Source organism: Lampetra planeri, chromosome 28 (genome assembly GCF_965212315.1).
Source record: "Lampetra planeri chromosome 28, kcLamPlan1.2.h2, whole genome shotgun sequence".
NCBI lineage: Eukaryota > Metazoa > Chordata > Hyperoartia > Petromyzontiformes > Petromyzontidae > Lampetra > Lampetra planeri.
Window position 1 is genome coordinate 5,726,583 of NC_136134.1, and position 11,389 is coordinate 5,737,971.

The 11,389-nt window shown below is 48.7% G+C and overlaps 1 protein-coding gene across 1 annotated transcript in view; it reads right to left on the reverse strand.

Moving 5' to 3' along the window:
* The window catches only part of ECEL1 (endothelin converting enzyme like 1), a 36,730-nt gene extending 25,548 nt beyond the window's left edge, over window positions 1–11,182 (reverse strand). The window contains exons 1-6 of the mRNA XM_078607751.1: window positions 10,082–11,182; window positions 9,126–9,194; window positions 7,271–7,381; window positions 4,642–4,734; window positions 3,513–3,637; window positions 785–1,007 (exon numbers count right to left, since the gene is read on the reverse strand). Coding sequence (XP_078463877.1) covers window positions 785–1,007; window positions 3,513–3,637; window positions 4,642–4,734; window positions 7,271–7,381; window positions 9,126–9,194; window positions 10,082–11,182 — 1,722 coding nt within the window. The remainder of the gene's footprint in view (window positions 1–784; window positions 1,008–3,512; window positions 3,638–4,641; window positions 4,735–7,270; window positions 7,382–9,125; window positions 9,195–10,081) is intronic.
* Between the last annotated feature and the right edge of the window lie 207 nt (window positions 11,183–11,389).

Below are 11,389 nucleotides of genomic sequence, written 5' to 3' on the forward strand. Positions count from 1 at the left end.
GGCCTCATGCCAACCACACACTACGCCGCTGGATCCGCTTGGTAACCAGCGAAAAGACTAAAAACGATACTCTTTGAGAGCTGAGTTTTGGGCTTCTGTCCGAGGCATTTCTGTGCCCCTTCCATTTTTTATTGCTTGTGCTTCATGCCGGGCTTTTGTAAAAAAAAAAGACAAAAATCCACCTGCTTTGGCTCGTCTCTAAAAGATTGCTCCCTTCAGTGCTGGATTAAGCTAGTGCGGGGCCTGTAGCATATGTTATAAAGGGGCCCTTCATTTAAAAAAGACACATAAATATTAAAACACACACATTTTTTACTTGCATAGTAAAGTAATTGTATTTTTGCACGTGCTATACAGCCAGAAAACATGACAAATCGCTAATCTAAAACAACCAGTCATTAATAAAAGTTGAAGGCAGTATAGTACTATAGTAACAGAGCAAGTGCAGAATCACTGAACCGGAATTTATAGCTTGAAAGCATTTAGTGCGAGGCCCTTGAAAGTGCGGGGCCCGTAGCATATGCAGCTAATTCTAGATTTGAAGCTTTCGTGACTGCAAGTATTCATATTCGTAGGTTTTTTCGGTAAAGTCACGTAGGTGACTACATATGTAGCTACTTGTGCTACGAGGATAATCCGGCACTGACTCCCTTCCCATTGAGATGACAGCAGCAGCAGGAGGGGGGCCATCTCTCTCTCTCTCTCTCTGCGCCGCGGTGGAACCGAGGCGGCCCCGCCAATCGCCGAGAGTGACTCCCTCGCGGCGCGAGAGAGGGCACCTCACCCTCTGCTTGCTGTGCAGGGAGAAGTGCTCGCGGACGAAGAGGGCCCCGAGCACCATGCCGAAGTACTTGTTGGCCTGCGCCAAGCAGAGGCGCTCCAGGTCCACCTCCTTCTCGGCTCCGTCCACCTCGCGCGAGAAGTCGTGCAGCGCGGCGCGGAACGGCGGCGAGAGGTGCGTGCTCAGCACGATGACGACCCGCCAGAGCATGTAGTTGTGCAGCACCCTACACGGAAACGGGATTGGGATCGGAATGTTTATTTATGCTGGAGGAATCCGATGAGCTGTAAAGCTCTTTTTTTCCACCACAGACCGCTGTGCTGATGTAGTAACGAATTGGCACGTTTTGTTTACGTGACAAACCTTACTAATTGGCTGTGTCGGGTGGTGGTGGGTTAACGACACATTTATATTTACTTCACCACGCTGCGCAATAATGGTTGTTGAAGGCGGGGAGCGTGGAACACCGGACTAAAATGAATTTTACTGCACCGCTGCCCACCACGTCGCCTTGCCACATCCCTATGTTAACCTGTTGGTGCACGCTGGTCCGCCCATCCAAGCAATATCCAGGCTCAAGCATATTTAGCTTCTGAGACCTGACATGACCGGGTGCATTCCGGGTGATTTGGTCAGAGGCATTATTTTATTTACAGTATATATATCTGTATTTTGCATATCTGGCACTGCAATCATAGTACGTAGTATAAACAGCAAACACGTGGTGGAATGGGATTTTTCTACAAATTAAATAATGCATGCATATTAAAAAAACAAGATTTCAGTCATAACTGCGAATGCCTATTTCAGGCAGCAGAAAAATGCATTTGAAAAATTCCACGCGAGTAATTTGCCTTTGAGTTGGAGCCAGGGGGGAAAAATGCAGTGCCCCATTCAATTTGCGGCAATGTCTGTTTGATGCCGCTTACGAAAAATGTAAGAAAGATCACCTTAGACATGCCAAAGATATTTTACATTGTTCAATATGCCAAGCTTTAGATACATATAAGTGGATTAACGCATTAATGAAAACAATTTATATTTTAAAAACATCTTTAAAAAATTCCATGTTAGACTCACGCGAATGCCTCAACCTATATTTTCCCGCAATAATTGACCCCTGATTAAATAAATTACTTTTGCATTATTTTCAGCTGAGAAGGCTTTGAAGCACAAGACAATGTATTTTATTGGCAAATGAGGTCTGAGATTAAATCAATTGTAAAAACGTTACGACACAAAACAGAATCAATATTCACAGAGCATGCAGTAGAAAGATGAAGGTGCAAGCCTGCAATTGCCTGCTCACGCCATTGCTAACGGAAGGGTTGGGAGCTTTAGAGAGCCCCTCTAGACAGTATTAATTTGGCCTACTTCTCCACGCTGGTCAGATGTCTTGGAAGAAGTGGGATTACCCATGATTTATCCCCGCAGACGCGACCCGCTGATTTATTGTGGTGGTGAACCCAGTGCAGCCAATCTAGATTTGAAGTTTTCGTGACTGCAGTGATCCATACTCTTTGGTTCTTTCGGTGAAGTCACGTAGGTATAAATATAAAATAATTTATTTTAATAATTTATTTTATTTTATACAAAGTGACTTTAAAGTCATGTGACTTTACCGACAGAACCAAAGAGTATCCAGTGCAGCCAGTTATACTGCCGGGCGGTTGCACAGAGGCCCATTATTTTAACTGCCACACCGGGAGATCAAACTGTCGACCTCTGGATTACAAGTCCGGCGATCCGACCCTGACGCCATAGCAGCCTAAGACCCAAACTGTAATCCTCATCATGGGAGTTGGTGAAACATCGGAACAAGAGCCTGCAGACTCAATGAGGCATTCCTGGGATATTTTAAAATATATATATATAATTAAAAGATGTGTTCCAAATCAGAGACTTAAACATTAAAACGTCTGCATAAAACATACCTAAATTACTATTAATATTACAAAAAACGAAGCTTACAGATGTTCTAGACCCGAGGATGATTTATAACAAGTTAAACATTACTTAGAAAAGAGCTCAACGGTAGGGGTGACCAATCCACCAAGCACTCTGATCCAATCTGGAGGTTCTCAACAGGTTCCATGATCCACCAGAGAACTATAACAATTACCAGTACCTGTTTGTATAGACATAAAGTACTAGCGCCATGCATGTACATATCTTGTACTTCTTTCCCACTGTACGTAGCCAACCGTGCTAATTAGAGGTGCCATCCTATTGGTAGAAGTCATTATGTTTTTAATGTGTGGAGTCTTCGTCGGTGATTTTTATTTCGCCATCAGCGGTAACGAGAGTTGTTGTTGTTGTGTGCTTATGGCAGCATTTGTTCTGTTTTGTCCTTAGATCCACAGCAAATATTTTTTGATCCACCCATAGAATGCGATCCACGTATTGGCCACTGCTGCTCGAGGCCACTGCTTAGTCTGTTGGCCCCTGCTTAGTGTGTCCATCCTTCCCCCGCGCCTCACATTTGCACGGTTGGCTACGTATGGTGCGAAAGAAGTTCAACACACATACATGCATTAGCAATATCACATTATGACCACACCAGAGCAGGTCCCACACTTTTGAGCTGTCGCACACAGTTAAAGAGTAATGAATCATTATCAAATATGTGCAGAAGTTCTGACCCTTATGGTCAGCGTTAAGGATACATGTCCAACTTAAACGTCTGATCTGTGGCTATTGGTCAACCCTGTAGGTGTGGGCTGTGCTGTACCTGACAGGAGTGGTAGAGAGGAGATGAGAGAGTTTCTTGATGTAGGTCGTAGCTAAAACCACGACTTCTTCATCTTCTGAAATCCGCTTTCTAAAAATCTGCTCCAGAAATTGCCTCCAGTTGATCTGATCACGTAAAAGAAAATGCATTGATGTAAAATTGGGAATGTTGGACATGGCAGCGAGGTAGCATCTCCACCAATACCAATTTTCATTTAAAACAAAGCTCATTTCGCATTGTTGAAGAACATTATGTCAAAAATACAAATCGTCTTCCATTCATCTCTCGATATATATACACAAATATGTATTTAGTCCATCAGCCGATTGGCATTCTGGCTCAATATTTGCCAGCAGGCAGAACTCTGGGCTGGTTTCAAACTTCAGGGACTCATCAGCAGAGACAAGCCTGTTAAACAAATATTAATGGGCTGCCATATGTTATTGGCAAGGGCACTTCATCTACTACATGACGGGTCTTGTTTGGCCTAAGAGTAACATTTGTATAAGAACTCATTTTGCGGCATGCATGGGTAATAAAATAGAAAGACTTCTGTTGGTTGCTCAAAATAAAACAAAGCATTTTTAGTTGATCACCTAATAGGCTTTTCAGATCAATATTACCCAGCAGCATTCGTGTTAAGCAATACATATCTCTGGACAAATTTCAACCATTTGGCTATCATCAGCAGAGTTTGGCTTGTTCAACAAATACTGCTGGATTGCCAGATATCTTTGGCAAAAGAGCGCTCCATGTGTTTTAAAATAATGGTCCAGAAAGGCCATAAGCTGATGGATTAAGTTATCACAGTATATAAATCACACTTGCTGAGCGAATGGGCCTAAAATGCCAAGTAGCCAGCAACAAACAGCACGATTTAAGTTGCATAATTTGGAGCGAGAATTATGCTCATGCGATCTACTCATGGTTATTGATGGTAGTACAACACATTACTTCACGATAGCGTATTACATTAGCTGTTATGGGCCACATCTACTATTGAAAAGCAATCCCTCTTCCGCTTGTTTAATTAATTTCACGGCCAAGTGTCCACTGGACGGACGGTCCACCCAGCTGCAATGCCTTCCGCACCGCAGGCTTGGTTGCCCGTGCATGGGTAGATACTCACAGCTGGAGCCAAATGATGAAGGTCCCTCAATTTCATTTTGTTGTACATGTTATTGATGTCCCGTCTCAAGGGGTCTGACTCTGACAATGTGATCTGTGGAGCAGAAATCACGCGAGTTGCTTTTACCCCCACCACAACAACAGCAATTTCAGCCACACTTAATGGGCCAGTCCAGGCTAATGGCCACATTCACCGTACATTACGGCCATTCCAAAACAAATCAGGAATAGAAAGGGGCTTTTATTACTTAATATATATCAGTATGAGAATCATGTCGTGTTTGGTGGCTGTGGGTGCTGCCACCCCTTCCAACCCGTCTGGTCAGCGTGGAACAGAGGTCGCAATCGGGTACCCGATACCCGTACCCTACCCGATACCCGGCTACCCGACCGGGTACGGGTACCCGTTTGCGACCCTGTTGCGGCGGGTACGGGTACGGGTAGACCGTGAGTCACTGGTGAGTAACCGTTTGTCACTCATTTCCCAACGTCTTGTCTCTTCTCACAATTCAAGTTCCTAGAATCAACCCACCCGCGCCTGCAACATGGCTTCATCCCAGAGGTCGCAATCGGGTACCCGATATCCGTACCCTACCCGATACCCGGCTACCCGTACCCGGCCGGGTATCGGGTATGGGTACCCGTTTGTGACCCTGGTGCGGCCGGGTACGGGTAAGGAATCAAAACCCGTTTGCGACCTCTGGCATGGAAGATTGGGCCATATGGGCCATAACATCCCTTGGAGGGTCCCTCTAGAGCAGTGGTTCTCAACCTTGTTTTGGCTCCCGCTGAATTGTGTTTAAACCGAGTCACCCCCACTGCACTGACCCAACATGAAATACATGTATGAATAATGATGATCATCAATATTTTAGCCAATTGTCCATTTTGGGAGGTATCTTAACTAGCTCGTAACTGCAAGTGTGTACAAAATTCAACGGACACACTGCATGCGTGATGTGATTTGTTCACGCTCACTGATTAATTATTCTTAAAAAACCACGTTGTTTACGATCAATGAGTTTAGAAAGGTGTTTTGTATCGTTCTAGGTTACCACATGGACTAACATTTTATCGTAGTTACTTTATATTGGCAGATTCGTACATGCTTACTCACCAAATGACTCTGTGTACCATTTAATTTCACACATTTATACATCTATACATGATCGCACGTATTGCCACGTGCCCCCAGGGGGTCCGTGTGCCCCCGGTTGAGAACCACTGCTCCAGGGTCCCCTTCATTGGAGGCATCTTTCCACCAGCAGTGGCCTGAGCGTGGAATTGCAGGGCTGCCAACCTATAGATGTGAGGTCTCATGCATCAATGAAACTCCTGTTGTTGTTATCGTTATTATGAGCGAACTGGCTTCCCTGAAGCTCACAGCTGTGCCTTAAAGCAGTGATCATGGCCACGTGTTAGTTCAGCAAAAGGTGCTGCGCAAGAGCACAAATCTTACGTTGAGTTCATTTACCCAGTGAAATTATGGTTCACGGTGGCGTTCGTCCATTCTAAGTGGGCTGCAAAAATAAAGGACCTTGTACACAGTAGTGGCACCGACCACAAGGAATGGCCGCTTTGTCAAGGTATTACACGTATTGTGTTACTTCTAAGATATCGAGTGCATTGACAGTAGAATATGTGCATGCAATGTGAATAGTCACAATTGGTGGTTGTGATTCATCTTTCATTTGATTAATTGTTCCTATCTCTTTTACCATCTCATTTGTACTCTTTATATATTTTTTGAGTCTCGCTTGTAAAGTTTTATTTTGTTCCATCAGCCAAAATGTATGACTGGCATATCATTTGCATAGACTGTGAAATAAATATATTCTCGTACGCATAGTTCTATGCATGTATCATTTTATTCGATACATCGATGAATTATTCCATACCCACTGTCAAATAAAAGCAGCAGTCTTCACAGTGGCACAGATGAGCTTGATGGCTGCATGCAATCTATATGTGTTTTATTTCGGGCAGTTTATTTATTATCATGTATGTATGTTGAACTTATTTTGCATTGTACGTGGCCAACGATGCTAGTTTACCCAGCAAAGCGTTGCCGAGTCTCAGGACTCCTTTTAAGGAGGGTCCTGCCAAGTTTTTGCAGTAGCCAGTGACGTTGCTATATGTAGCGCTGATTGAGATAAAATCTCAGGACATTTTTCAGCATTGGGATGTTTGGTTAATACCACTTACATTGGTATCTTTTTAGAGAAAAGCTTGTTAAACACATACTGATGGGTTGCCAGATGTTATTGCCAAAGGCACTTCATCGACATGACGGGGTCCTGTTTGGTATAGGAGTCGCATAGTTACTGGAGGAAAACCAAATAACCCAGAGGAAACCAATGCCGAACAGGAGGAAAACATTAAAACTCCCCACAGAAAAGATTCCCGAGTCGGGAATCGAACCTTGGCGCTTCTTGCTGCCAGGCAAAAGCGTTTCCAATGCGCCAACCTGCTGCCTGTGTAGGCAATTAAAAACAGCCTTGTGGAAACCACACGCAGTACTGTGTATATATATATTGCGAGAAGAAACCATACACCATGCTACCTCGACAATGTAAAAAACAAATGCACCATGTTCACTGGCTAACCGGCATCTCTGGCCGATGACTCACGTTGGCCAGCTGCTGTTCAAACTCAAAGACGTCCTCCAGCTTGTGTCTGGCGTTCCTGGCTCCCAGCAGGGTGGTGATCTTGTTCATCAGCACCTTGTAGGCCTTGATCACCTGTGGACGCACGGAGAGGGGGAGAAGGAGCGAGGGTGCGTGGGGCGCGGAAGCCCCATCGTCTGCATTCGAAGGTCGAATACGTTATAAGGTCGCACTCATTTCACGCACAATGTGCTTGCCACGAATGAACCACAATACCTTGCTGATCTCGTCCAGGAGATTAAAACACATTCCTGGCGGAGAGAGCTGGTAGGAACGTTGGGTTGCTCGGTCAATGGCCAGGGTCAACGGTGGCGTGGTGTATTCCGCAAATATGCCCGACTGTGAGGGCGGGCACAAGCCGGCGTGAGTAGGTTAAACGTTGAGTTTTATAAGGGCACCACGGGGTGACCAGCCCCTCCCCACCCAGCCCCACCCCTCCCACCCCCCACCCAGCCACACCCCACCCTCCCCAGCCCCTCCCCACCTTCTCCACCCAGCCCCACCCTCCCCACCCTCCCAACCCAGCCCCTCCCTGCACGACGGACGGACACAATAATCCCCTGTGGGCTGGTGTAACCAGGAGGTTCCTACCAGTACAATCACGTGAACATCCTCGCAACAGCGGCAATTGGCTAACCACCTGAGCAAAGACAGTCAACGCATTGCGCGCTTTCAGATGCGCTTCACCGGCTGGTGGTGGTGGTGATGGTGGTGCTTGCCACAAATCAACCACCAATAACCTCGCTGATCTCGTCAAGAGGCATGAACCATCACCACGCGACACTCCGGTCACCCTCGCAGCAGCGGCGGCTCTTTGCTGTCCATCGGACAGAGACGGTCACCGCATGTGCGGCCGTCTGGAACGCTCTTCCTTCCGATATTCGGAAGCCACTGGAGCTATGCACTTTTAAATCGAGATTGAAAACGAATTTCTTGAGAACTGCTTTTTGTGTTTAGTTTGTTGTCCTTCCCCCGCACCTCCGATGAGCACGGTTGGCTACTGTATGTGCGGTGCGAAATCACATTCAGAACCGCACGGTGACCTAGTTTCTCATCTCGTTGAACGGTCTTTCGTCACGTGGCATTCCGAGAATGTGCCTCTGCAAAGAAAGAAATCGCCTCTGGTCACTTGGGTTCACAGCGTGGTGTGCAAACCGCTTGCAACACTGCTCCTCCCCACCCGGTTTTGATGAACAAACTACAGTCGCTATTTTTGTCTTGGTGGATCACTGTAGTGTTAACAAAATGTATCATTGCTCTGTATCTCCAATAAGGTTGACGATGATCTTGAAGTTGATACAAGAACTCAATTGGTTGGAGGGACCGGAGCATCGAGATGATGTGTCGATGATGATATCCGAGGTGTGAGCTAGAAGCCTGCCTGCGGCAAACTCTGGCTCACTCGGAGTTTGGAGATGAAAGGGATTGGCGGTGACCATTGAGGAGACCATCGCTGTGGTGAGCATGATCCAATGGTCTCAGAGTCAGTGGGGGCAAGTAAGTGGCAGGCGTGCTTCAGAAGAGGTCACGAGATCGAAGATATAAAGTACGTTGATGCTTTTTTGTATTATTCAATAGTCAGCACTGACCAGCGTGGTGAAGTATGGTCAAACATCCCACAGTCAACATGGGGTTGACACGGGGCTGAATACATATATTTTTTAATATATACTATTTTATTTATGAACCGTAACACAGGAGGGGGGTACAGAAATTTTGCGGACCGAAGTCCAAACTCGGTGCTCCTGGGTTCCGGGAAAAAAATGTGTCTTCATGATAATGATGCTTTCTTAAGTTTCCACTGAAACATGCAACATACCTTGAGGCTTTCTTCATCCTGTCCCAGGTAGAGGGACCGCTCAGGCAGGGTGAGTCCCTCTTGGTCTATCTACAGGCAGGGACACGGGTAGGAGAAACACAGATGCGATGAAGAGTCGAGCACAGTTATTTATAGGATTCAAGAGATGTAAAGCAGTCAATCTTCACGAACCTGCTCGTGTTTCTCCCTTAAGACACATCTCTTCTCTCTAGCACATCCCGCTACTGCTACTCTCTACCTCGCCCCCCCCCCCAGCTACGACCAGGCTTACCCCAACAATTACCCCTATCAATACCCCAACCCGTATCACTAACACAACCCCTATCACTACCCCAACCTCTATCACTACTCCTATCACTACCCCAGCCCCTATCACTACCCCAACCCCTGTCACTACCCCAACCCCTATCATTACCCCTACCTCGATCACGATAACAACCACTCACCGCAGAGAACTGTAGCGACATGACCGCACTCTACGATAGCTGGTGCCAAACTGTGCCGCACGCCCTCCCACTATGGCCTCGTGGGAGCCTCGGTATCGATAAAGTTATTTAATGTTTTCTTCTGATTTTGTTCGGAAGACGTACGTGTTTGTACGTGTACATAATTGGAACGAAATAGGAAGAAAAAATACTGACGTACACGTACAATTGATAAATTGGCCGGAAAAATGCATTAATTAATCGAGAAAACCCACTTGGCAACATTTACGATATTGGCAGACCAATGCTCATATGCTTGCCGTTTGATGCGTGCACCTTGTGCCACACAGGCACATCTACCGCGGGGGGGGGGGGGGGGGAGGTTCCCCTGGCTACACTGCACACGTACGTCATCGGAATGGGAAAGTGTTTACCAGGGCGGCCCGCTGAGCCCGAGCCCACCAACGCCTGCAACAAGTGGCGAACGCGCTCCCGCTCGGTCACGCCCGCCGCCCCATCGCCCTCAATTACCCGGATGACGTTGCGGCTGGAGTTCTTGTCGTCGACGTTCACGGAGATGGAGAAGTAGACGGAGGTGCTGAACATGCCCTGCGCTCGGAAGAGCAGCTCGTCGAAGTTCCAGCTGCTGGGCCTCCAGGAGCCCAGCACGTCCCAGCCACCGCACGCGCGGATCACCTCCAGCATGGGCTCCCCGCCCAGCCGCTCCAGCTCCTCCATGTCCATGCACGAGCGGAAGAACGCCTTGGCTTTGTGCTCTGCAGATAATGGGGACGGCGGTGACGACGACGACGATGAGGACCACGTCGTCGATGACGCTGCCGCCGCTGCTGCTGCTGCTGCTGCAGATGACGACGACATGGACGAAGGCGCTTCCACCGCCGATGACTTTGACGACGACTTCCTCGAGGGCGACTTCGACGACGAGCGCGCCGCCGCCAGCGGCGACCTCGGCGAGGCGTCCCGCCGCTCGGCGGCTCCTCGGGCCGCGATGGGGCCGTGCAGGAGCTTGGCCAGCTTGTCCTCGTTCTGCTCCGCGATGGCCGTGACCAGGCCGTAGCTCAGCTTGTCCTCGGGAATGGAGTGCCTCGCCAGCCAGCCGCCGCACGCGAACGCGTAGAAGTCCGCGCACGGGTCCACCGATGGGTCTACGTTGTGCGCCACGAAACGCGCCGCCTTGGCGAAGCAGCGGCCCCTGGGGTTGCAAGCGGACGACGCGGGCCACCGCTGGTTGCCGCTGCCGCTGCCGGGCGGCGGCGGCGGCGGTGCCGGCGGAGGCGGCGGCGGTGCCGGCGATCGCGTCTCCGAGATGTGCCTGAGCAGCAGCACGCAGCCGAGCACCACGCAGAGCCCCAGGGCGAGGGCGCACGCGGACAGCAGGAAGAGCTCGCGGGCGCTCCAGCGACTCGAGCACGGGCCCCCTCCGTCGGTGCCGCCGCCGCTGCCACCGCCACCGGCGGCGGAGCTGCGGTCTCCCGGCTGGGGACTCAGCCGGGCCTCGAGGGAGAGGGTGCGGCCCGACTCGCCGGAGCCCCGGGGCCCGAAGCCGTTGAGGACGGTGACCTCGGGGAAATCGTCGTAGCGGCCGATGAAGGAGTGGCGCTTGCTGTTCATGGCGCCTGCGTGCGTGTGCGTGGACGCGTCGACATTTGAGTGTCATTGTCATCGATGTGATCGTCGATGCGATCAATATCGTCATCGTGATTTTTGTCATGATCATCGTCATCATCCGTGTGATTGTCATCACCTGATCATCATCATCTATGTCATCATAATCGATGTTATCATAATCAGTGTCATCATCAGTGTCACCAATATCAT